General features: G+C 39.5%; 1 protein-coding gene across 1 annotated transcript; it reads left to right on the top strand.

Annotated features, from left to right (window-relative positions):
- Positions 1–1,672: 1,672 nt before the first annotated feature.
- On the top strand, positions 1,673–27,223 carry MTMR8 (myotubularin related protein 8). Its single transcript, XM_035541561.2, has 14 exons — positions 1,673–1,829; positions 3,368–3,490; positions 4,191–4,353; positions 6,733–6,890; positions 8,386–8,514; positions 9,496–9,630; positions 11,515–11,647; positions 13,340–13,449; positions 14,597–14,722; positions 16,368–16,417; positions 18,454–18,654; positions 19,066–19,194; positions 20,178–20,304; positions 21,540–27,223. The coding sequence occupies exons 1-14, from the start codon at positions 1,806–1,808 to the stop codon at positions 21,819–21,821; spliced, it is 1,890 nt and encodes a 629-aa protein (XP_035397454.1). The 5' UTR covers positions 1,673–1,805; the 3' UTR covers positions 21,822–27,223.
- Positions 27,224–27,617: the final 394 nt, after the last annotated feature.

The following is a 27,617-nucleotide window of genomic DNA, read 5'->3' as shown; positions in this document are numbered from 1 at the left end:
CTATTACTTGAGAAAATCTCCCTGGTAGAAGTCAGCACTCTTTATGCCTTGGGGGTCCTGCCCAAAATTATGCTCTGTGGCATAATAATCAGTAGTTTGGGAGTAGGTCGTGAGGGTGATAGTGGCTGGCTAAGAAGTGTATCTGTTACTCAATCCATGTTTTCTACTCCTCATCTGAACATGCTTATTTCTTCCCTCCTTTGTTACTTTTTTGCCTTGTGTGTGAAGTTGCCCTTGGGAAGAGGAAGAAGCAGTATTGCTATTATACATGTACATTGTGCAGCACTGTAGAGTTCCTTTCAATGATTCCACCCAGTTTATTATTAATGTTGCAAATTATCATCATCCTGCAAACCTCATGAGAAGCTACAGGGAAAAAATGATTTGGAATTGATGTACAGTGCAGATGCAGAGACCTAACTAACAAGAAGTGATTGGAAATGAAGGACCATCATAACCACCACAAAAGCAACTAAAATTGTATCACAGATGAATTTGGTGTGTGATATTTTCCTCCAAACTTTAGTGTACTTCTCCTATTCCTCTTTCTTATTCCCATTGTGATTAAGGGATAGAGAAAATAAAACTGTTGGGATTTCCATTTGCTTCCAAAGGTAATGTTGGGAGCTCTGTTGCAAGCATAGATGCTGTATTTTAATATCCTTCATTTAGTCATGTTTGAATGGGTTTGCATAGATGCCTGCTTAGAAAAGCAATGAGGACACTGAGATATATAAGCCCTTTCCAATTTTATAATGTGCTTTCTTGGATATTCTAAATTTGGGGGTTCCATTAGTATTTTTTTTACTCACTTTATTGTTTAATAACATGATGTATTAATTGTAGTGGTCCTAACATTTAGCTCTTGTACATCAAGGAGTCAGTGATCCTTGTAACAGCTGATGGGAGCAGGCTTGTGCTGTACTTAACACTTGGCTGCTGGACGCATTTAGTCTACTAATTGCAGCAGGGAAGCCTGTGTGCAGCTCCCACTTGGCACCTGGTGATTATACACCTGCATCTCATCTCATCTTTAAGTGAAAAACATTTTTTTTTTTTAATTAAAGCAGAAGCTTAGAAGAGATGTGTTCACTGCTGTGGGTGTCCTATAAAAGCTCTGAGGTCTGCAGTGCTGGTGAGATTTGGGTACTGTGCCATGGCTAGGGGTCTGTTCTGTATCCCAGAACTTGGGACTCCTAGCACTGAAGGATATCTGTGCTATCCCCTCTTTTTCTTCTCATGTTATCTCCCATAGTACTTTAACTAACACCTTTCTTACAGGGACCTGCAACAAACTCATGTTCCTGCTTGTCACGCTGATGCCACCTGTTATGCAAGAATTATAAAATGTAAATTATCAGGCTTGATGCAAGGTCACCCACCTGAATTTCTCAGCAAATTAAGGGTTTAGATTGCTGTGAACACCAGGGGAATCTGCTGCCCTTGGATTTGCAACGCATCATGAATATTCATTGTGGAGGCAGCAGCAGGTTAATAACAATTACAGAGTTCCTCAGGATCCAGCTTGGCAGTCCATGAAGCAGCGTGAATTTAAAATACACGGAGAGACGGATAAAGCTAGTTTTATTACACGTTTACGTTAGGCATTAACAGGCTAAATTCACCCCCTTGCCCCTTTCCCACCCTTCCCCTGAGGGCCCGCTCAGGCCTTGCCCTCACTCAAAATGGCGGCCGCGGCGCCGCCTGGCGAGAGGCTCGCGAGACGCGCGGCGGGGCCGGGAGCTGCCCGCTGCAAATGGCGGGGTGGCGGCCGGCAGGGCTGAGGCGAGGCGGGCGGTGCCGCCATGGAGCACATCACTACGCCCAAGGTAAGGGGCCGCGGTCCCCTCGCCTGGCCGGCAGCCAGCCTTCGGTTCCCCCCTCCCCGGCTCCTGGCAGGGCCGGGCTGGGCCGCGGAGTGCTGGCTGGCCGCTGGGTCCCCGGAGCGTTGCCCTTAAGCTCAGGGAAACGCGTGAAGTGCGAGTGGAAGCGGCGGGTTGTAGGGTTAGGTAGAAGTTACTGCCGAGGTGGTGTGCTTCCGAGGGTGTTTTATTTGTTTTAAAGTCCTGGCGAATTTCTGTCAGTGAGCCGTCTTTGTTTTCTTCTAAGGAACTTGTGTTCTTTAGTGGCCCTTTTGCTTGTCAGGGCGCTGTGAAGTCTGGAAGGCTTTAAGGTCTTGAATGGTATCTCTTGGTATCGCTTACTGCATCGCAGTGTTGGAAAATGAGATTTTTCACTGAGGATACTGAGCAAAAAGTGTTTTGAGCGTGATTCTTGCAAACTTTGTATCAGAGTGAAGAGGCCACTCAATCTGAATAAGTGGATCAAAATGTATTTTTAAATTAAGTGAAACAGAAGTTCTGGGAATGACAGCTAGGAAGAATTTCCTTCAGGCAGCTGCCTGTGGAGCAGTATTTTTGATACTGCAGTGTCGCTAAGGCTGACACTTGCTGTATTTTGTTTTATTCCCTCGGATATTAATTTGGAGATGTTTCTTACTGATGTTGCCTAAGCAGTTTGGCTGTACTGATAGGTGTCTCCAGGGATATGAAAAAGGCAGATATAGATACACGCTGAAAAACGTGATGTAGTAGGAAGATGTACAGCCAAGACCCATGCATTTCAAGTTTCTTAGATGTTTTCCGTTGTTTATCTCAGACCGGTGACTGTAAGGAAGCTTACATATTCAATACCCAGAACTAACTTATTTGCACACTCTTAAGCTGCGTGTCTTCTTTGTCTTTCCATTTTTTTATTTTTTTTTCCATTATTTTTGTTTTAGGATGAAATCTGCCTTCATTAACAAGCACATAGACTCAGGAAAAAAATAATATAAATTATCTTAATTAATATTTTAGACAGTCCTCGTGTTTCTTGAAACCCTTTTAATTAGGTTAGTGTGGTTTATAAAATGCGCTTATGTGCTTAAGAGGTATGTTACAACAAGTAGCTACCAATGCTTTTTTGTAACGACTGAGCAGTTGGAAGTCAGACTAGAAGGGTTGTGTCTTTACCAGCTATACTTTAATCATACTAAACATGGACAGTCTTCTCTTGTAATTCTTTATCTTAATATTTCTGCAGCCTTGCACAATAATAAACTTGGATAACTTTGGCTACAAATCCAGTAATCCTACTAATCATGCTGGTGTTAAATCCTGGCAGTTTGACCTTTTTGACTTTTGAATTATTTTGCCAGCTATTGATTTAAATTGTAAGGCTGGGTTAGTAATGCAGGGGGAGCTAATTCTTATGTTTTTCGCTTTTTCCCTGATGTGTATGTTAGCAGTGGTATGATTATGGTTCAGCAGGTGTTTAGGATTTCCTTGATCAAAGTCATTTACTTTTTAACCCTCTTATATTGCAGGTTGAAAATGTGAAATTACTAGATCGATATACAAATAGGAAGGCAGCAAATGGGACATTATACCTGACAGCTACCCATCTTATCTACGTAGATGCTTCTTCTGAAGTCAGAAAAGAAACATGGGTAGGTGTGATACTTGGAGCCTGTTTAAATACGAGATACAAAGTATTTTTATATGCAGTATGAGTGGTTTTGTGAATTCTAAAGTTGTGTTAGTCTTTTTATTGCGTTCTGATTCTAAAAATGTTTAACAGAAATTACTGTTTTGGAAGGAAATGTGCAGAATGGTAGAGTGACCTGATAGAGATCACTCAGTGAATTGATGTCAGTTCCAGGAAAAGAAAGAACTTAACCTAGTTTCCTATCTCAAGCTCAGTGTACAAAGCTGCCAACCTTGAATTTACAGGTTTTAGAAGTACAAAATTAACGCTGAAACCAGCAGCCCTTGTTATTGATTATAAAATGGGAATGAGAAAATATATTGCAGATGGGGGTGGAGAGGAAGCAAAATGAAGAGAATTTGGCTCCTCTTAGAACAAAGTAAACCCAGTTACATATCAGTCTCTAAAAATAATTTATATTATACACCTGTGTTTTTTCACAGTCTGGCTCATAGTTACTTAGCCTTTGGGTGCACAATCTGGATATTTATTAAGTTTTCTTCATAAAAATAATAAATAAACTCATTTTCTGATGCTAGTAATGGTTTAGATGCATTAAGCATATTGCAGAAATTTCCTGTCTGTTTGTACAGCTTATGGGCTTATTAGTGGTATCTGAAAGATGTGATTATTCCCCCCACCCCCCCTTTTTTTTTTTTTAGATTCTGCATCACCATATTGCAAGTGTAGAAAAATTGCCTCTGACCACAGCTGGATGCCCCCTCCTTATTCACTGCAAGAACTTCCATGTGGCTCACTTTGTTATTGGGCAAGAACGTGACTGTCATGAAGTGTATACCTCATTGCTTAAACTTTCACAACCAGGTATTTGGGACGGAGTCTGTTTCTCACGTTGTTGACGTGCAATAAGCTGGAAGGCTCATCAGAGCAACAGAGAAAGCTTCTCCTGTCAGACTGCTGGTTTTGCTGTCTTAGTACAGGAGAGGAGGATGTGAAATCAAAATCTGTTTCCAGTGCTAGAGACGAATCGTGTGGGTTAGCACAATAGATAGAGCTCTGCCCTGTGCGCCAGGCTGTCTGCTTCTAAACTAAACAATGTTTTGTGACAGTGGAAACAAGGAGGTCTCTGAAGGACTTCTGAAAACCTGTACAAAGTTGATTTGCTGGAGCGAGGTGGTTTGCAGCATCTCAAGCTTCTTTCTTGTAGCACTCACACTGAGTAGTGTCATTTCAGTACTGGCTGTTGTCAGTTCTTTCTGTGATTTAGCTTCTGGCCATGTGTAGTTCTGCCCTTGCTGTTTGAGCCAGATGTCCGTAGAATTCTGGATCCCACAAAGTTGTAAATGTTGTCAACTTTCATCATTTCCCAATAGCAGGGTTAGGTTAGTCTTCAGCGTTTGTCTTCTTTCAGATGCGAAGCCCTGTGCTTCGCCTTGGTACCATGACATGGAATAGGTCTTAAGAGTAGATGCAAAACATCCTCAAAAGCCTGTGGTCTCTTCTGGCCTTGGCTGTTTAGTCCATGGATGAATGAATAATCAGGCTCTTTGTTCTTCTTGCAGGACAGCATTCCATAGGGTTTCCTACCTGGCTTCCATCTATAGTAGCTTCTGTCTCTTTTAGTGAACCAGTATTTGGTGTCTTGCATTATTACAAGGGTGTAATTTTTGATTGCATTTTGTGACTTTGGCACTAGTCTAAAGGGAGGGAATTAATGGCGCCAGTCTGCTTCATGCTCACCATCGCATAGGACTTGAATAGAAGGACTTCAGTAGAAATAATTTTTCTGCGTTTGAACTGCCAATTGAAATTAGGATTTGTGTCTGTTCCCACCATCTCCCTTGTGTCCTGAGCTATGGAGTTTTCCTAGTTCTGAAGCTTTAACTTTAATGCTGTATCTGGCAATTTTCTGATGTTATGTTTAAAGTTGTCACTGTTCTTTCAGTTCTGAAAATTAGACTTGTGTAGCATCCTGAAGTATGGGAGCTGTCACTTCAGGAGATTACATCAGTCAGTTTCTTTTGTCTTGTGGTTATTTGTGTAATGTGCTGTAGCTCTTTTGTTCTATTTATGGATTTTTTTAGTTCTTTGGTCTAAAATTTCTCTGTATGTGCTTCCTTCATATTATTTGGCAGAGCATATAATTATTTATGATTTGCACGTGTGATTGACAGTTATGGGTTACCTGTCTGGTAACCTGGCTACATTATCAGAGTCTGGCAGGTTGCACTCTTTATGGAGAGCTTACTGCCTTGGGAGTCAGCTGAATGAGTTATTGGTTGGATTTGCATTTTCTGAAGAGAGTGAGGGAAATTGGGAAGGATGAGATGGAGGGAGGAAGAAATTACCGTTTGTCAGACACAGCCTGAAGCTTTTGTTGGGCTGTCAGTAGTATTCAAGATGTCTGTCAAGCTTTCCACGCACCTCAGAATTCACTGTTGAATGATGAACTTAGAGGTGTGCAAGAGCTGCTGTATGACTCTTCAGAGAAAAAGTTATCTTTAATGTTTTCATTTCTGGATTAGTTCTTCCAATATCAGTCTCTTCTAGCATGCCTATTGCAGAAAATTCAGTTATAGTTTGTTCAGAAGGAATTAAAACTTCAAAACAGTAATTCCAATAATGCTTTAGTGTATCTCCCTGTCAGTGGGAAATGAGTATTAGAAATTCCGGAGGATTGGAATATGAATTGATGACAGTGTTACCCAGAATGAAATGTGTACGTGTAAATGTGAGGAACGTTGCATGAAGACCTAAACTTACATGCTTCATCCAATTCATTCATCTGTGAGCCCTATTTGGCTTGATAGGGTTAGGAATGGTTTTGAGGAGCTGTTGAGAAATTCCAAATATCCATACTCTTCTATGTAGCACTCAAATAATATTTTTATGAGGAGTGAAAATCAGTCTAAGTAGTCTGCTTAGATTAGTAAAAGTACGAAGTGATAAAACTTAAACTTCAGACTTGTGATCTTTGAGGCAGAAGCGTAAGTAAAATAGCTATCATCGAGACATAGCCAACTATGAGGTGAAGTGGCATAGCCCTTGGCTTTTATAGAAAAACATTTCCAAGTTTCTTGATTGTTCTTGACTGAATAATTTGTTTGGTCCTTGTTTTCAGTTAGGCTACACCTGTAGTGCAGTGTCTTGCACAGTGTGCTTATACAAAAAAAGGCCTTTAGGAAGAGGTGTTGACCTTTCCGTATGTCTTCTCTAACAAGTTAATTTTTTTCTTCTTCCCAGTGAAACCTGAAGAACTTTATGCTTTCTCTTACAATCCGAAAATGTCAAAAGATAACCGGGAGATTGGATGGAAACTGATTGATTTGAAAGTAGATTACCAGCGTATGGGAATCCCAAATGACTATTGGGAAATAACGGATGTTAATAAGGACTATGAGGTAATTCTTGTTAGCCATTTGGTACAGTCTCTCTTCTTTGGTATTAATGACATCCAGCAATCCAACTGCTGCATAAGTGATGCCTCTGGGGAGGAGTGAGCACAGTTGGTTTTAGTTGAAGCAGCAGCTCCTTGATGTGAAGCTGTGGATAATGATGCTATGAAAGAACAGAGCTGCAGAGTCACCTTGGTTTTCTTTGATTCCTCTGGCAAAATACCAACTACTTACTTTTCTAGAGAAATGTCAAGCCATCTGCTACGAAAAACTGAAGTACCTTTAGTTTCTGTAGGTATTTCCGAGTCCTGTCCCACCAAGCTTGTGACAGATGTGTAGAGGAGAAATAAATGGCAACAGTTTGGCTTGGTGTGAGGAACAAGGGAGAGAGGAAGGGGACTAGGTAAGGAAGGATAAAATTACTGAAAACAGACGCTTTCTTGGTTAGATCTTATACTAGGGAAGGGTTCTTAGTCATTTCAGTCCTAACTAGCTGCTGCTATTTCCTTCTTTTTCCCCTTTAAGGTCAAGTTATAGGTCTAAGTGTTAAATGGAAGCATTTTTTAGCAAGCTTACTCAAACCCCTGCTTCATATTTCCCTTTTTATTTCTGCGTTGTGCACAGACTTTCTGTTTAAAAGACAGAGTGAACAAGTGAGGAAGATACAAGCAGGTTAAGTCTTGAATCTCTTTTCCCTGCTCTCTGTTCTCTCCCCTACCAGTTGTTTTTTCCTGTTACCCTTTGAGTTGAAGAAGTAGATGCCTTGTTGTCAGAAGCCACTGGTAGTTTTAAGTGACTGTCTTTGGATGTCTAAATTGAGATGACATGAGAGGTACTTTTCCCATTAGCTGATCAGGGCATCGGAATGTGGGCAGCTAAAATCCTTAGTCGCTTTGAAGCTAATACTTAACTTTAGTTGCCAAAGCTGTACAACTTCCTCTAGGTTTCCAGTTTGTGTTCTAAACTTGTCAAGCCTTAAAAGAAAGGCTTATCTGTGAAGTATATGCTGAAAAGACATTTTTTGAGGAAAATGGATAAAGCTGATGCTACCTGATTACTAAAAGTTCATTTCGAGTTGAGTAAGATTTAGAGGAAAATATATATTCCTTTTTGTGGCAAATCAGCAGCTTTTTTTAAAACTTAGGTCTTTAAAGAAGTTCTCTTTAAAATGTTTGGTGTACTGTACAGTCCAGTTTTAGGCTCAATTGCAAAATTACATTACCACACTGTATTTATTATATATATATATATATGTATATTATATAATATAAATATTTATATATTATATAAATAATATATATATATTATTTATTTTCACCCATTCCCTTGTTTTTTTCTAAATGCATTTTAATGGCTTGACACTTTAGATATGGTTTGTTTGATGTGCTATGGCGAATAATCTATTGCTATATCTATAAATGTGAAATTATAAAATGAAATTTTCATGAATCTTAAATTGATAAGTAGTCACATTTGGATTTCTTCTTTCTTCTCGCTTCAGGTTTGCAACACGTACCCTCCAGAAATAGTGGTGCCTAGGGCAGCGAGTAAGGCAACGGTGATTGGAAGCTCAAGGTTCAGAAGCAGAGGGCGGATTCCGGTGCTTTCCTATTTATATAAAGAAAACAATGTTAGTTGTTCGTTGTCTGTTGTCTTGGGGGTGGAAGGGGAGGGCAGAGGTTCCCCTCCTAGCGAAAGGAAAAAATGTGATGGTTATTAAAGTGTGTTAACTTTCAGTTTGAGAACTGTGCTTCTCCTAACAGCTCTAGAATTGATTTGTTCCTAGTCACAGACTGAGCTGGTTAAAGCCAAATATTGGGGGTGCATCCAGTGTTTTGGAAAAAAACACAAGCTCTCCAGGCTTTCTGTCTGGAAATTTTTGATCAGCTTTCAAGAATTCCTTACGTGCTTTGTTGTTTTTAATGTGCCGTGTAGTTGTGTTGAATAATGTTTAACAAGATACATGTTAACTCAGCTAAATTTTCTTACTATTGAAGAGGAAGAACCACCCTGAAACGAAGAATCTCAGTTAACTCAGAATAAGTAAAGGTTTCAGTTTTGTTTTTTTTTCCTTCACTGAAGACTAGAATGTAAATTTTTAACTTTGCTGTCTCAGCAGTGTTTTAGATGCAGATGTTAGGAAAATGCTGTGGCAGTCAAATTGTTTTCCTGAGGAAGCATGCCTTGACCTGGGCAACTGCATGGAGTTGTTCTGGCAACAACTGGAATTTCCTTAGAGCATGCCCAGTGCAGATCTGAGTGTGGAATGGTAACAGCAACTGATAAGCAAAGCAGTGGAAAAGAATGGTTAGGGAAACAGAAGTCAGGTGGAAAAAATTGAAAACTGCTAATGTTTGGGATGGTGACTATCAGGCAGAGCATAGTGGATTTGAGGACATAGCAATAAAGGGCTGCTCAGCCTGTATTTTAGGATTCTCAAAACTCTGGTTCTGTGAAATATTCCCATGGTATTTCTGTGTGTCCATTTAAGTGGCAGTTTTTTAGCGAAGCAGAGAACAGGACGTTTAAAACCAACAAATTATGGCATTCTTTAGATCAATGCAGTAGAGAAGATCTGAAAGTAGAAAAAATGTGCTCTTGTGTATTGCAGGCTGCCATATGTCGCTGTAGCCAGCCGCTCTCTGGGTTCAGCGCTCGCTGTCTGGAGGATGAACAAATGTTGCAGGCGATCAGAGAAGCCAACCCTGGGTGTGCCTTCATGTATGTTGTAGACACAAGGCCAAAGGTATCTTCACAGGGTTTGTGGCTACTTCTAAAGCTTGCATCTGAATTAGCAATACTGTTTCCAATTAATTCTTTCACAGCTCTGCTAATGCTTTCTCACGCAGAGTTAGGTTAAACTCTCTCAGTCCAGAAAGATGAATTCAGAATCAGGCTCCTTATTCTGTGTCTTAATGTGGTGAACGAATGTGCATAACAGAATTGCATTGTGAAGTGGTAAGAACGCTTGTGCTCCTGGGCTGTTCTGGGTTGAGGTCTGTGTTAAGGATGACCTGAAGTGAGCAGTAGTCTTGAAGCTGGCTGAGACAGTGAGCCATTTCCCAGCAGAAAGCTGGGTCCTTAATATGTTGAGTTGTAGCAAAGCCTTCAAAGTCACTTTCACAAGGCTGAAGTGCTTTTATCTGTGGACTGGGCAGAAGTGGGGCTGTGTGGAATCTGAGAACAATTGAGAAAGGCAATTCTTCCTTCTTTTTCTTTTTTGCATTTGTAAAAATAACACTAATATTTTCTTGATGTGCAGCTCAGCATTTAATACAATTCAGCTTTTCTGGTCAGTAGCCACCATCTGGAGCTTGAACTCTGTCGCTGAGGTGTTTATATAAGAGGTTATTGAAGAAACTTTCTCCAAATGAAATCTGTAATCCTCTTGAGGATTTGAATTTAGAAACTTAATCAAATGATTGCCTTAAGCACACTGGGGGTGTAGGTATAAGCAAATTAGGACACGCAGCACACCGTTACTTAAATACGAAGATGTAAATGGCTCTGATTAATAAATGACTTCTGAGAACCTGCTTCACTGTTCAGATTTTAGAGTTATTTTATAGAAACCACAAATATAGTTAAAATATGGTGAGGAAAAGTCATTTTGGGAAGATGGAATACTTCACCCATTGTTCAGGTGTATTTTGTCTTTTCACAGTATGACATTCCATAGAGATCTACATTTAATTACACAACAGGCTGTATATAGCAATTATTGCATATTCGTTTGGTACAGACATCTTCTGGTATCGTAGTTGTTCCACAGAAATCTATTCTTGGTAACTTTGTTGTATTTGGTGAAAAAGAGCATTTGGGATTAACCACACTTCAATGCAGTACATCATACCCTGGGTGGATAAACTGAAGCACCAGAATTGGTCAGTTGTATCTGAACATCTTCAGAACTACTGTATCTGAATTTTTTTCTTCTCTCCTTTCTGTGGAAGCAAGTCTTTCCTTCTCCCACATCAGTATTTGGGGGCTGGAGGTATTTTTTTTGCCAGTAGTAAAGGTTTCATGGTAGCTCTTGAACAGTTTTGGGTGATTGCTAGAACAACTGGCAGCTTTTCAACTTCTTTTCTTCGCTCCCAGTCGGTTGCTGTATTCTTTCTGCTCAACTGTAATGTTTGTGTTTCCCTCAGGTGGCTTTATTTCATCTGTGCATGTATGTCTGTGAAAAGCTTTGGAATTCTCTTACTATTTCTATACTACCATGTATGTATGTTACTCTTAAAAATGGCTTTCCCAGTTTTACTTTCATATGCTTCTGTCTGGCTCTCTCTATGTAGTTTCACAGTAAAGACAAAATGTTTCTTTACCTTTTTGGATGACAGTACTCTTCTGCTGCTGTGCAAGGTTTTGCTACTGCCTGTCCTAAGAAGTGCTGTCCAAGGTCTTAATGAGCCTGTGCATATGACTAGTGGGTTGGAGATGCTGGTGTAATTTTAGTAAAACGGCTGGAAGTAATGTATGGGGAGGTGGGGAAGGACACCTGAGTAGCAGCTTTTCTTTAGTATATGTTCTGGGAGATTTAAACACAACTGGCAAAGCAGACTCATTTATTTCTGTATATTGTTTGTTGTCACTTTCTCTCCTTTCCATCCTGTTCCCTTAAATTTGACAGTTAAATGCCATGGCCAACCGAGCTGCTGGGAAGGGTTATGAGAACGAAGATAACTACGATAACATTCGCTTTAAGTTTATTGGCATAGAAAACATCCATGTGATGCGGAACAGCTTGCAGAAACTCCTGGAGGGTAAGTATGGTGCATGCAAGTGACCAGTTTATATTACCTTTGATTCCTTTTGGACGGAACTTCTCACTGATAACATATAAATCCTACGTGTGCAGGTGCGTGTGGACTTGGGAGCTGTGGTGGAAGTTGATTAGCAAAGTCCGCATATATTTCTTTCTCTGCTTTATTGAAGTGGCTGACGGTATTAATGTTAAACATTTTCCCAATAGACATTTCATATGTTATTGTGCTTAGTTTTATGGTGGATCAAAACTAGGAAATGACATGAACAACGTTCTTTAATTTTATTAGTTACATAAAATTTCTCAATTTGTTTCTCAGATGTTCCAAATGAAAAGAAAAACACTTAGAAAATATTGTTTAACTGGTGAGAGATTCTTATGGTTACTTTGAGCACTGAAAGAATGCAATCATTGGTTGCTGAGATACTTCCCTGGGGTTTGCTTTGTTTAGTTCGGACTACTTCAGCGTTAAGCCATGTGTCTAATTGGAAATAAAATTTTAGCTTGATTTTTTTCCAAGGACTTTAATCTCATAGTTCTTATTTCTCACTTCTGATTTCTTTGTCTGAACTTGTTTTGTTCTTACTACATGAATACTCAGGTAACTAAGCTACTCCTTGAAATTGTGATCTTGGGGGAAAATGTGAAGGAGGGCAGGAGAAATACTTCCAGAGCCTTTGGAGGCTGAGAGGTGAATCAGGCCCATATTTGCATTGGTGTAATCTGGGAGAAATTCCCTTGAAGGCGATAGAGTACCTCGAATCAAAGAAGTTATTCAGCAAGCTGGTTTCCAGGAATATTAACATATTTGTGCTAGCAAAGGCTGCGGAACAAGTCAGAGTAGATGCTGTAAATCATTCTCTTTGGTCCATGTGCTTAGTTTTCTAAAAAGTAATACAAGTACTGTCACATAAAATATGAATTTAATATTTAAGTAACCAGCATAATGGTTATCTTACTTCGAATAGCTGAATAATTGATGCTGCCAATTGCCTGGCCTGGTAGCGCTGCAGAATCTGTAGTGGCCTTGGAGAAAAATGAGGCTCTTCATGTCACCATGAGATTGGCCTGATCATAAGTACTGAGTCCTCAGTTGCCTGTAGCGGGCAGATTCATTTTGTGGTGGGAGAGGAGGAAGAATAAATGCTTGTTTACTCACAAATTCTTCTCGTTTGCTAAGCTTTAACAGTGATAAAAAAACTCTCTTACTAAGGCTTAGGGACTGTGGAACTGCATTACTGTATTTTCTGTGCTGGTTCTCGGTATAGCATCTGAGTTGCCTTCAAGGCTATGTGTTATTTCTCTCAGTAAATTAGAGCTCTCCTTTCTTCAGATCTCTCCGATAGCGACAGCATGCTGGCGATTGTTAGATGTCTGTGCGATGGTGATTGATAGTGAAGTAACAAATCACTAAAAACTAATTTTTGTTGAAGAAACCTCAATATTTTTTTTAAATTGAGCTAGTTTTGAAAGGAAGAGGAGGAAGGTACTGTTCTCTTGTAGCTAAAAAGTTATGGATTGTGTATTTATATGTGCAACCAATAGTTTGTTTCCTTTAGACAGGACACTTAGTCTGAGAATGTTAACATTGAGGATCTACAAAACTTTACTGCTGTGAAGGGATAATGAGGGGATGGGAAGAAGATGGTGTTAACAGAGTCTCAGCTGATTCTTTTGTTCGTGTTCTTAGTGTGTGAAACAAAGTCTCCTTCAATGAGTGATTTCCTCACTGGGCTGGAGAACTCAGGTTGGTTACGGCACATCAAGGCTGTGATGGATGCAGGCGTCTTTCTTGCCAAGGTAAAACCCTCTGCAGACCTGCAGGTGAATTTAAAAGTATTTACCTGTCATGTTAGGGACTCTTCCAAGGCTGTAAGGCAGTCTCTGGAGAGAAGGTGGGAAAACCTTCAGATTGGCCCCACCTCTTAAAAACAAACAAACAAAAAAAAGCCTGCAGTTGGAGCACATCAAGTCAGTTACCCAACTGGCACTCTGAGTTGCTTCACGGAACTAAATGAAATGCCATAGGGATTGAGACAATCCTGTGGACTGCATTATAACAAATGGTTACGTGGACATTCTTACTCATTTGAAATGGGTAAAGTCATAGAAAATGAATAAATGACCTTTAGAAATGCATCTGTACCCTATAGCACTACCCTTAGGAGTGCAAACAATGTGTAACCTTACATTCCTAATGCAGCATGCTCATTAGTAGCTGGACTGTTGTGTTTTAAATGAGGAGTTGTGTAGACGAGCTTGTTTTCTCCTGGTTTAATGGAGTGCAGGGGCTGCTAATTTCTGTCGTTCAATGTAGTCTTTGTTTCTGCAGAGTATTTGAAAAGAATGTGACTTTGCAGCCCAGGCAAAAGGAAAAAGTCAGTAAAGCAAATGGCTCTTCAGTAATAGTAGAGGGAATACAGGCAATGAGTGGCAAGAGTAGTGAACTTCTGTAAATGCTGCCTTTTCTCTCTTAAAATTTCACGGTGTAGCAAGCAAGAAGCTATTCTGAATTTATCTTCTGCCACCGGTACATAGGGATAAAGGTTATCCCGATGGGAGGAAGTTGGGGTGAACTCTTCTAATTTATCCTAGTCCCTGTGTGTCCACTTATTATTCTCTACTCATCCACCAAATTTTTTCTCAGAGGAAAGGACCGAAAATTCTTGGCATTTCAGAAAACTGTGTTTTGAGATCAGAGGATCTTTTGTTTCTTGACAGTCTCTCATGCTGACAAGGCATGCTCCAGCATTTTACTCAGGTTGGGGTTTCTGGGCATGATGGCTATATGCCCAGAAATGGTGCATTTCAATGGTCCAGATGAGAAATGACAAATTTCCCCCTTGGGTTTTAGTCCAGTCTGGTAAATGCAGATGAAGGGACAGCATTTAATTACAGTAACCAAGCTGGAAAGCTGTTAAACTGTTCTGTCTGGTCTCCTTCACAGGCTGTGAAAGATGAAAATGCCAGTGTGTTGGTCCACTGCTCTGATGGGTGGGATCGCACGGCGCAGGTCTGCTCCCTGGCTAGCCTCCTCTTAGATCCGTTTTACAGGACTTTTAAAGGATTCATGGTAAGAATACGAATGTTGGAATTTCAAAAAGAAAAAGTGCTTCCTGGATTTGAAATATAAACAAGCCCTAATTAAATGTTTTAGGCCATTTTCTGGAACAAACAGTAGGCGACCTATATAAAAACAGCTTTGATTCTATAAACAAGCTTTAATTGCTCTGAACAGCATGGGCACAAAACAGCGGCAGTTGATCTACAATTCCCAAATCTTTGTTTCCTTGAAAGTCCATGTGAGAGCTGCTAATGAGACATTTCATCACGAGATGAGTGAGCAAAGGATGGGACTCTGGCAGCAATCCACAAAAAGAAGTGGTGAAGAAGCTTGTCACTTAAGACTGTTAGATTGATCTACTAGGATTTTGAAATGGGGGAACTCATTCATGTGCACAGGGAAGTGTGTAACCTGTATATCACACAATCTGTGCATCATTTAAGACCTATTTTAAAGCCATTACACGTGAATTTAGCCATTTGCTTCTACTGCGAGGTTTTTCTTACGTGAAACCGTCACTGCATAAATAGTGTGATCTGTGACCTTTCCATTCATCTGCTTCTGTTAATTACTGAAAGACAAGCTGCTGCTCGTTCTCAGAGTTCCTTAAAAGAAGCCCTGAGATCAGAACAATGCAAATTTTGCTCCTTCACTGTGTTGTACTGCTAGACCTGTTCCTTTCATTACATGCTATTTTTTTTAATTACTAGTTTTGTTTCTGGATTACACTGCAGTCTTTTAACAGTTAAAATTATATCAGTGCAAAACATTTACCTCAGCTTGGGTAGTACTCTGGACAATTCTGTGTGATGAACGTGGCTTTGATTAGGGTCAGGAACTGTAATTAAAATGCACAAATGCTTGTCCTGTGAGCAAATAGCCTGTATACACAGATCCTAAGACAGTGGTTATTCCTAGATGAATGCAACAGAACTCTTTAATAATGAAAGATTGAAAAAAAAGCAGTGTAACTTAGTTTTCAAATAAGTTTCTTGTGAATTTCTGCCTTACTTTTCTTTAAGCCTCTGGAGGATGATATCAGGAATTGATCTTTAATATGATCTAGCAAGACACATAATAAAGGATTAAGCATCAGTCATTTGGTTCCTTATGATGCATATTTTAAAGGAAACTGCTGCTTCCTTGTCTGCTAATAATATGTTCTCAGGAAATACATACAGCACAGACATTCTATTTGAGAGAAATAGACATATAATTTTTCTAACTGCATCCTGAGCTCAGTACACAGCTGTACTTATGTTCACATGTGTGTTAAACACTTGTTAAATTCCAATTGCTGATCTATTTTGCTGAATGTCAGGATGGTCTTTTTCAAATTAAACTGTTAATTGTTTTAGCTGTGTCCGTATATTATGATCTTAACAACACAAACTAAAACTACCTTAATACAGTGCTGATCTTTTTTTAAGTAACTTGTGATTCCAACAGTGATGTTGTAGTGGTAACTGTGGTTAACTCTAACCTGTAAATCACTATTACTGTTTTCATTTACTTCTATGGATATACTTAAAACTGTAGGGTCATCAGGAAGCATCAGTTGTAAGCTTCATGGAGTTAATATTAAAGGTTTCGTTTTGCTTTTCCTGAACAAAGTTTAATACTATTTTTTCCTACCTCTGTTTTGAAACTGAAGGTTCTGATAGAAAAGGAGTGGATTGCAATGGGCCACAAGTTCTCTCACAGGTAAGAGCATGTTACCTTGGCTGTAGCGACTGGGTAAAGCCTTGACAGTGAAACTTGTATAGTGTTCTCAAGTTTATGCCTTCCATCTAAAAGTTAAAATGAAAATACAGCATAGAGGAGAAGAAATTTGGAAATCATTTGGTGACCTGAGGCCAGTATCTGCTGGGGTTATTCCACCAGTGCTCTTTGGGGATGTTCTTTTCATTACTTTATGAAATCATGCAATCGTGAACAAACTGTTAGAATTTTGAGCATTTTCCTACCTGTAAAATCACATCTGCATTATATGGGGACTGTTAATGTTTTGGCAAGATACGTTCTTTTCTAATAATTTCCTTACAGAAAATCTCAGCTAGTGTTTTTTGGGACTCTTAACGAAACAAACTTCAGGCCACTGTAGTGCTAAAAAGCAGTTTTGACCTACATTCTCTAAGCACGGTAAAAATGTTGTCATCCCAGTAATTGGTAGCCTGCATATATTGGGGATATTGCCTTGGGGTACTTTTTGTTCCACTTGCCATAGAGAAACTAGAAATTGAGATGGTCCAAAGGAATATTAGGAGGGAATGTACAGGTCTACTCAGTGGTATTAGCTTGTTAAAAATGGAGGCTTTTGTTCTTGATTTGAAACTGACTCCATTTAATAGTAAAACAAGTCCGTTTCCATGAAGTGTATCAAGGAAAAATAAGTCATGTTTGCACGCTTAACTCTTGCTTTAGAAGAAGCTATCCAAAGATAAAATAGCTGTACAGAAATTGTTGGCCAAACGAATGCCCTGCTTTTTAGGGACTATTTTCACATTTCTTAAGACTAAAACAATACTCCTATTCTTCTAATATATAGGGTTGTTCCAAATATGAGACCCCTGTAAGAGATAGAAAAAGTACTCGAGACCCAAATTTCACCATTGCCTAAGAATATGAACCTGTGTTCCAATAGCTGGAGAAAATCTTTCCTCTCCTAGTGGTGGCCTGTGTCTTACAATTCTGAGGGTAATCAGTCCTTTTTCATACTTCTTGCGATATTGTAATTGGAATCTAGTTGGGATCTGATTAGCTTGATCCCTGTAATAAGAAATCTTACTTAATTTTTCCACTTAGGTTTGGGGGCACAGTGTTTATTCCCTGGATTTCCAGGTCATATCCCTTCTGAGAAAAAGAGCATTCTGCCCTAAGTTTTTCCTGTTAAGAAAGAGCAGTCAGTACAGTACAACAGAGGGTTGGCTGCTTTCCAGAAATACCATCATTCTTTTTCTGGTTGTTTTTTTCCTTATGGTTTATAATGAACACTGTTATATCCCTGGCTAGGTTTTTGTAGAACTAGTAGGATTTTTTCTGAACTTCATCTAAAGCTGTGAAAAGGTTTTTGCTTTTTTTTTCTCTGAGTAAATTGCCTACCAGGACTCCATTTCTGCTGTCCGTGTGGGCAAAATCAGGTTATTTTGGATGTCACTGTGTGTTGTGGCTAGTCTTGCACCATAAAATACTCTCGTGTCCATAGAAGATCACAGAAGACTCCTTTTTTTCATTGTTTCTTGCTGTTCCTGGTAGACAGAATCTTGTTAATGCCAACCTTTTTTTCTCAGTTAGGGACTAGTGTTACTTTTTTATGGTAAAGCCATAGACACTCCTTTGGAGAACATTGCCTTTTTCTCTGGTGCTTGCGTTATGGCGTAGGCTTAAGTATTCCTATTTCGCAAGCATTTCTTGTGATGCTCAGAAGTCTGTTATGTAGGCTCTTCCATTGCTAACTTCCCTTTTGAGAAGGGGATGCTGCCCAACTATTCCCATTTCTACCCAGTACCCTTGACAAACAAGTAACGCTTTCATGATGTTGACCTGGCCTGCAAGAGAAAAGCTGGCACTTGATCAGAATCCCATTGCGTGTGAGAAGGCTTAGTCCTATCAAGAGCGTAATCCCATGAAGGTGGCACACTGTAATGAGTAGTTGTAGGATAAACTGCATGGTTTGTTCTGACTCTGCAGAATAACTTCTTATTCTAGTAGCGAAGAATGTTTTGTTTCTGTCTCTCTAGGTGTGGCCATTTGGATGGTGACCCAAAAGAAGTGTCCCCTGTCTTTACTCAGTTCATTGAATGTGTCTGGCAGCTGATGCAGCAGTTCCCTTGCACGTTTGAGTTTAATGAGCGCTTCCTTCTTGAAATCCATGATCATGTCTACTCCTGCCAGTTTGGAAACTTCCTTGGGACCTGTCATAAGGAGCGTGAGGATCTGAAGTGAGTTGGCAGTTTATAGGGCCAACAGTCTGGAAATCACTTCAAATTTTAGAAAAAGGGCATGTATGTTTGTTCCTAATGTAACTGTAGATTGGTGAAGAGTAGCGTTGTCTCCAGAGATGTTTGTTCTGCAGTGTGGAAAAAAATAGTAGATGAATTATATCCACTGTAGTCAGATGTGATCCAAATTAAAACAATACCTTGCAGATAGTGCTTCTTGGATTGGATATTGTCTATTTTAAACGATTATATACTCCTCAGTGATATATTTTGTGTTTATGAAATATAGCAGATACCATGTAAAAGTAATTCTTAGCTCCTTTAATCTAATTCTACTTGGAACAGCTAGCATTATTAATCTACTTAACTTGATTCTTTTTTTAGTGATTAGATCTTATTTGTAATTGACAGAATCTTTGAGAAGACCCATTCTCTGTGGCCTTTCCTCTTACAGAAGAAGCAGGAATTGAGAAATCCATTGTACAAAGGATTTACAGCTTACAAAGAGCTTCAACCAAACACACTACCTTTTAGTTTCCAGTAAGTTACTTATTTAAAAAGGGAAGAAGTTACCTATTTAAAAAGGGGCGTTTCTTTCATTGTAATGGTTCAGTAACTCAGGTTTACTGAAATAACCTTCTTGCTGATTAGTGGTTTGTTCTACCCTTCGCCTTCATTCCTCATCCATAAGCTGAAGATAGTAGTACACAAGTAATTGATAAATAAATGCAGGTACTGTATTTTTTTTCCTTTGTTTTCCTTTGACAAAGATAGTGGGGGGGAAAAGCAAGGAGAAGAATGATTCCACATAGGTAGATTAACACCCTCCCCACACACACACCACCACCACCTCCGACTTCCTCTTCTGACAAGAAGATTTGAGAGGGTAGGCAACTGTTAAAGAAAGTTCCTCCTTTCCTCTTTTTTTAACATATATTAAGGAAGTCTTTCAAATGAGAATTTCAATGTCCAGTCACGCCCAAGCTTAACACAGTGAGAGTGCATAACACTTTCACAAGAAGGGATTTTTTGTTGCAGTGTGCATTTGCTTGCCCTGGGTGCTACAGCTGGAGTGGACAGTTGTGCTTTGTTTCTGGCTCACTCCTCCTCCCTGCTGAGAGAGGGATGCAAATGCGTTTGTACATGCCCAGCGTTATTACTGGAAGGCCAAGAGTTTTCACAAAAGTAGGGAGGTAGGACGAACTGAGGACTGGAAAGTGAACTGCCCAAATCCTGAGTGAATCTGTTGTAGAACAGTGTATCTGTCATCTTTTAATACCTATTGCAAACACGTGTGGATCATAGGAAAGAACTACTTAAACCCTCAGAAGTTTTTCTTGAACTTTGTTAAAGCATTATGAAAACTTGTCTATCGATATGAATTTGATAGTCATAGGTTGTGGCATTTTCTTACATCAATTACTAACGTTTGATACTTCTTGCCTTGAGTACCATCTGGTTTCTGTTATGACCGGTAGTGTACAATTGGCTGCCTAATTCTTCTTTTTTGCCCCGTTCTCAAGGTTTTGGTGTGGGATGTACAATCGCTTTGACAAAGGAATGCATCCAAAACAGTGTGTATTGGATCATCTGCTAAGCTGCATGAGCCAGAAGATGAAACTAGAGGACAATGCGTCTGAATTGGAAAATGTGAGTCACGAATCTTGCTAATACTTAAAATTATATGCTGGTTTTGGCAAATATAACTGGATTAAATATTGGCATTAAACAATTGTTTCAACATACTGTGCAGAGTTGGACAAAATGAGGAGTTAAATGACATTACTGTAATGACTATGTTCTATTACCCAAAACTCTCATCTTCTAAAGTTGTTTGGTCAAGTGCTGTTGCAGGCTCACGATGTTCTAGTTCTCTAAGGAAAACATGTTAAAAGAAATCTGGGTTTCAACCTGATGTACAGCAAACTTCATGTGAGGGTTAGGAAAGAAAAGAATGGGCTCAATTTCTGTCCCCCTGCCCCTTAAAAATATAAACATTGTTGGTTACAGCTTGCTCCCCAATTCTTCTTTCCTGTCTTCTCATTTACAAGACACATTGGAAAAAAGTGATGATCAGCCAGGTTTTAAAACAGGGGAATTAAGATGAAAGCTGGCTTTCGTGTAATGGCTGAAATGTACATAGATCAGGTAGGCTGAATTGTCCTCTAGAAATGGCTACCTTGGCGCTGAAGCACTTGAAATGAAGGGCAAGCTTGCACATTTACCACGTCTGTTCTGTGGTGTTGGAGGGCAGCAATCACGTGTCCAAAATAACCAATTTCTCTTCTCCAAACCCCAGTAGTGTAATAAACAGCAACACACCGCACAAAGTTTGCTCAGTTCTGTCAGATTCCCCAGAGATATATCTTTATCTTCATATAGATAATTATAGATGTTTGGGCACAGCAAGAGGGAAGGTGGGGGCAGGGCTGTAGTGGAAAATAGTCTTGTTAGCTTCTAAAGGGCTGTAGTTTTGTTTCCATAGTTTCTTTGTACAGCTGCATGAAAGGAGAAGTGTCTTTTCTTTCTGCTCAAGGCTCTACTTACAATGTCCTTTGTGTGCTTAAAAAATAAAAAATCTAAAAATACAGTAGTGAGAGATCCATCTAAAAATAAATCGATGAGAAGACCTGTGTCGGTGTCCTTTGCTAGGTTAATGTGAATGCTTAGACTTGTAGTTTTATCGATCAAACAGTTTTCCCATGTTTGTTTCAAAAAGCTCTATCTGGGCATAGATAATCGCATGTGTTACTTTTTCAGCTCTGTAATTGAGCATTAAAGAGGCACTGACACGGGACTGTTATGTTGACAGTTGTTTGTGTATCCCTGACATCTGGGAATAACAGTTTTCATTAATGTTTTTAAATGTCTTTCTGTTTGTGTAGAAACTTCCCTTCCTTGATGGTCCTTTGCCCAGTGAAGCTTGCTCCTTATCTAAAGTAGGAAGTGCTGCTTCAAAAACACCAATGCTGAACACTCCCCAGGATTATGAAGGGGAACCACCGCCTGTGTTGACCAATGGTATCTCAGTGGGGAATATGGATGTTATGTCAGATGTGGACCAAAAGAACAAAGAGAACCTGTGTAATCACCAAGACCTCCATGATCTTAACGACACCAATGTTTTAGACTCTGAAGCTAAGGAAGGAGAACCTCAGTGCCATTGATCAGCTCTGAGAATTGTGTTAAATGAAGCAGGTGCTTGTGGTGGTGAGGCATGAGGGATCTGTGCCCCTGCGACCACCTTTTCCAGCCAAGTGTTTGTATGTGTGTTGGCAGTGAGCTGTGCCCTCGCTGTAGCAAGCACAGTCTGTGTTTGGTTTGCATCATTTTGTGGCTAAAATGATGAAGATGCGTACAGAGCTGCTGAGGCTATCTTGAGTTAGCGTAAACCTTACTGTTCAGTGGAAATGAAAATGTTTAAGGTTAATAACTGCCTGCCAGTACTTGTACTTGTATTTCAAGCTGAAAGACATCGTGGCCAATTAACGTGGGGTTTAGAAATTGCACGGTGTTCATGACTGGAGTAGGAAAGATGCAATCCGTTTATTTTCAGTGGTGGTGCGAGGTTGTAAATGCCCTTTCAGTTCATCTAAAATTGATTTAAAAAAAAAAATTTTCTTAGCTTTGAATGAATCTCTGTATGGACCCTCACCTTGTGGCAGAACTGATTCATTTTTTGTTTCCTATGCATATTTGTTAAACAAAAACAACAAAAAAAACCTGTGCCTTTTTATGGAGACCATTTTAATGTCTAGCAATGCAATGTAGTATTTTTATTATTGTAGTGTAGAGTGTAGTATTTGGTCGTCTTTGTAGTCAGTATTTTTAAACACTGTTTTGTATCTGCTGCCAGCTTCCCAAGGATCTGTGCTGGTTTAGTAGCTTCAGAGACAAAATGGTTATTTCACATCATGTGTTGAGTGATTACAGTGAATGTCATCTTGAATGTTAAAATCATGTGAAACCTTAAAGCTGGGTGGTCTGTACTCTCAAGACCTGGGGAAATGAACAATTTCCCTCATAGCGATGAACTTTGTAACTTTGTGAAGGTGGTGACAAAACCTCGATCAGGATGTGACCCATTATTGGATTGAGAAGTGGGCATCTTGGCTCATGGCTGTGGCTCCATCTTGGACTCACTGCAGTGCTCATTGTGCTGCTTGGTTCCTTTGAACTGCAGTAAGCTCAGCTCAAGATACTGGTTAAAGTTGAAGGTTTAACACAAATGTATTCATTTACTCCATTCCAAAGGTTCATCTCCCCAGGGAAATGGATGGCACAGAAAAGCTATTCTGCAATACTTGTTCTGGACAAATTTATCCTATGGATGTGTTTAATCGCATAAGAGTCCCTTTGTGCAGCTAAATTCAGTAGTTTTTTTTGCTCTCTTTTGGATTATGTTTAAATTAGATGCTGCCATCAGGTCTTAAAATCAGGTTTTTACTCTTCTATAAAATTCTGAAACAAAAAAATTTCTAAGTTAGCCCCTCCCAATCTGCAATAAAAAGTAAAAGTAGGAACATTCCGTTAGTCTATTACAGCACTGCAGTATGCAATAGCCATTGTTTGTGTGCTTATAAGCTGTCATGAAATGATGAACACTTGAAAACACGTTTTCAAGAAGAGGGGGGAAAAAAATGAAACAAAAAACCATCCCAAGTGTCACTTTGGGTAAGAAAATCTTTATTTTATATCAAAAGACCCAAGTAAGAAGGGCAGTATCTGAGAAGTTTCTTTGGTGCCTAGAATGGCAAAGAGAAGCTTTTTCTAATGTTGCAGGTTTTTAAATCTTAAAGCAAGTAATATTTGTCTGCTTCACAAAATAGCTGTTTTCCAGGTATGAGTGAGAGAGCTAGCGTGTGTGCTTGATTTTCATAGCGAAGCGCATAAAATACTGATCTAGATACGCTTACGCTGAAGGTGCTCAACGTTTGTTGTGTGGGTATGTTGCAACTGCATGTTGCATAATGCAAACAGCTATATATTTTATTTTGAAGGATGCACACTTCTGAATGCATCATTTTTGATCTCAAGATTATCTACTGTTGTGTCTCTATTTAAAAAAAAAATATCTGATTAACATTAATCATGCTTAGCACTAAGCAAGATAGCCTGCCAGCCCTTGTTTGCCATACCCATTTACTCCTCAAGCAGAGAGGTTACACCCAAATCTTAGTCTTGCTGCTCTAGATACGCAGGGTTTGAAATTTTGCTGTAGATTTCCACTGGAGAGTAGTGGGGTGATTCTTTCTCTTTGCTTCTTCATAGCCTAAAAGCTCAGTTTGGCATATGCACTTTGCAGTTTGGAGCTCCTTTTAAGCAAACTAGTAGACTAACCCTGTCTTCTCTTTCTAGGTATAAAAGAGTAGTGGATAGTATGCACAATGTCTTCAGTAGAGAACTCTTCAGTGGTAAATTGAGACCAAGATAGGCATTTCTTAGGACCAGTTATTCTACGTCAACAGTTTTTTAATGTACTTTCTAGTGAAAGTTAGAGATACAGAATTATAGACAATTTTGACTGACTACTGAAGGATTTAGATATACCACTGGTTAATCTTTGTATAAAAACATTTTGCAGGAGGTTTCTATAAATGTTTACACACTGCCTTGTCTTTTAAATTACCATAGACTATCTTAAAAAATGTATAATGAACTTTGTTTATCCCTAAAATAGGATGCTGACATCTCCACAGATCTTTGACTACAATATTACTTCAGGTGCATAAAACCCTGAAAAGATTACTTTATACACTGAAAGTACTTATAAGCTTTTAATAATCTTGATGCTTTTGACTTAAGTAGCAAAACAATGTATGACTTTATACTTTGAAATGCAAAACCTAGCCAAAAAAAGGGTAACGATCTGTCGTCTTAAACTGCTTGGATTTAATATATACAAGCTTGGCCAAAGCCTACAACATACTCAAAGTCATTCATGCTGGTGCTGTAAATTTATGGAGCTGGAAAAGATATCAGGGTTTCCTGGAATTCCATGAGATTATTTGTTTGAAAACCAATTAGCTAGAAGCATTTTTTTGTTTTGAAGATGAACTTTTTGTGTGTTTTTAAGACCAAAAAATGAAAAGCTGTTCAAAGCACTGCAGCGTGTCCTCAGGTCTCTAATCAACCAGGATTGGCTTCCTAGAGTCTTGCAGAAAGCCCGTGTTCTGGTTCCTTATGGAGTGCCCTGCTGGCAGTGGTGAGTGACTTCGTTATATGTTCCCTGAAAACATTAAAGGGAAAAATTAAAAACTGTTAGGTAGGAATTTTCTATGTGAGCACTGTAGAGGTGAAAAGTTACTCAACTTATTTATTCCTAGTGGAGCATCTGCGTGTTGCGAAGTGATGAGTACTTTTTTTTTATTTGGAGCTGTTAACTGAACAATGCAACTTGCTGCTTTCCATTTGGATTCCTCTGCCGGGGAGGAAGAAGGGATCCTATTTGCTGTGGGTGGGTTCTGTTCATGTAAAACTCTTCCCTTTCTGGAGCACTTCCTGCTTTATCAAGATAGTCTGTTACGGTGTGCGTAATGTCTCTTGCTACAAATAGTTATGATATTGCAATGGGCAAGTGCCTATAATACTCTGCATTAAAGCTACTCTTCTGAAGTAGAGGAAGGGATTCGCCTAGCTTTATTTCGAAGTGGAATGTCTTAATGTGAACCTCATAATGCTGGATTCTTAAATAGTTTTGTTTTGCAGTTGTTGTCTGTGGCAGGGAAAATCAAACCAGTACTATCTGACTGCTTTACAGGAAAAAGGGAATGCTTAGTTTGGCCACAGGTGTCGTAGTTCCCAGTTGGCCCTCTTCCACAGCAGAGATAAAGCTGTTTAGAAGAGCCTATGAGCGTAATATCCTTTTAGCTGTGTTCTGTTCCTGCTCTGAGTGCATGCCTGTCATTTACATGCTTAGAAAGAGGCCACCATATGGGTGTTGTTGATACATGAAACTACTTGGACTGGAATAGAGAAGGAGAATTGCTTCTAGGTCACTGGTAAACTACAGCGAGCTTCTCAGGTCCTGGTGAGAGACCTTTGCTGGGAGCTGAAGGTGTACAGAACTTCCCAGGATCACAGCTGTTAGACCTTCATGGGTTGCAGGTAGAAATACCCACATTGGTGAAGGGCCCTGTGCCTGCTGTTTCCATTGGCTTTAGGGATCATGAGCCCTGGTAGGCACTCAGCAAGTACCCTTGCATCTGAGAAGCCTGTAACGTGTGCAGGGAAAGCATTTAAAAGAGCTCTTCTGCCAGGTGCTGCTTCAGTTCACTTTTATGGCCAAGCTGGCCTTTGGGTCGCTCCAGTGCCTGGCAGTTGCTCCCCCAAAGGGATAGCTTCTTGGCACTGCTTAGTAACGAATAGTCATGAGTGACCAAAAGAGATGAAAATGTTGTTTCTCTGTTCTCCCCTTCACCACCACTTTGAGTGCTGGGATCATTTTTTGATAAACCCAATGGTCGTTAGAAGCTGAGGCAGTTCCTTGTTTACATACTGCCCCTCTTGCACACAGAAGCACTTCCCATGCCTGAAATCTGGGGTGGGAGGAAGTAATCTGTTCTGAATGCAGTAGTTTTGTTTTTAATTAATACACAGCACTTCATTAATTGGATGAGGAATGTCCCAAAACAGGTAAAGTCCATGTTTTAGTATCTTCAACACTAGTTGTAGCCAGGTCAGTGCCAACTGCAGTCAGTGTAATTTGTTAGGGTGAGCATTTAAACACGCAGTCCTGTCCTTTTGGTATCCCTTGAACTACCAAGGCAATGCAGAAGGAAGGTAGGCGAAAATGGTTGACCTGATATCGTAACAGCGGCCTGTGTGTGTATGCCTGTACTCAATGTAGCAGCATCCTACTGGAACAACTTGTAGCACTGGACCTAGTCACATGCATTGGAGCACAATATGGTACTTTTCTCATCATCACCAAGTGATCTTTGTAGGAACTTACCTAAATGTGTGTGTAGTATGCAGCTGAAAGTTTTAAATGTTTTTGCTGTTTCTATAAGTCAGTTGCTGTTGTTGTCCTTAGTGTAATTGATGAGGGACATCTGTATAAAACTGTGTATGAATAAATCCCATGTTCTTGAATGTGTTGCAATGGCTGTACATATGTAAGTCATTTTAGTTAATGCACTGCTTAAAAACATTGTACCGTGTTTAGAGGAGCACTGTGTCCTTTCTCTAAATGTATTTGTCTCATGAAGTTGCATTTGTACTACGGTTTATTTTTATTTCTTACAAAAATAAATACCTTGCCTTTTTAAAGGAAATGATTGATCTGTTTGTTAATTAAACTCAAAGCAGAACTTCATGTTTTGAAGTATAAATGCATTTAAAGACTCTTAAGTAGTAATCTTACCTTAATGTGATTCCACTTCTTTTACAGAATAAAAAGTAGGTGACCTCGCTGGATTCAGAGAGACTGTTGGGTACACAGTGCTGCTTGGTGTCTTTACTCTTGTTTTATGATGATGGTGATTAAGGGGTGTTAAAGCTTAGTACCTTCTGTACATGTTTTAGATTGCTTTTCTTTTTATATAAAAACTATATAAAACTATTAGTTTTATATAAAAACTAATATCTTTGCTGTGTTTTCTTCCTCCTGGAAGGCCGTCTATCCCTCGCTCCTAAGTAAGACTGTCTACAGATTGCTCCAAGCTGAGTTAAAAAGCTTTCTGAGAAGCTACTAAACCTTCCTGCTGGCCTGCTGTAAGAATTGAGTTTGACCTTTGCAGGTGTTGCATGGTAACAGGTGAAGAGACTTCTTCCTGATAGCTTTGAGCAAAGAATCTGCAATCTGTCTGCTGATGGTAGTGCTTAAAAATGCTCTTCTGTGCGATTCTTTTTTAATCATAAATTAAGTACTGGGGCAAGGTGTGGTTGCAGGATGCTTGAGGAAGAAGGAGATTCCAGGTGCAAAACTTGTGTTGTTTATATACAAAGCTGGAACTGGTGCT

The sequence above is a fragment of the Cygnus atratus genome, chromosome 13, assembly GCF_013377495.2.
Source record: "Cygnus atratus isolate AKBS03 ecotype Queensland, Australia chromosome 13, CAtr_DNAZoo_HiC_assembly, whole genome shotgun sequence".
Lineage (NCBI taxonomy): Eukaryota > Metazoa > Chordata > Aves > Anseriformes > Anatidae > Cygnus > Cygnus atratus.
The sequence above is the reverse complement of the archived record's forward strand: the minus strand, read 5'-3'. Positions and strand labels throughout refer to the sequence as shown.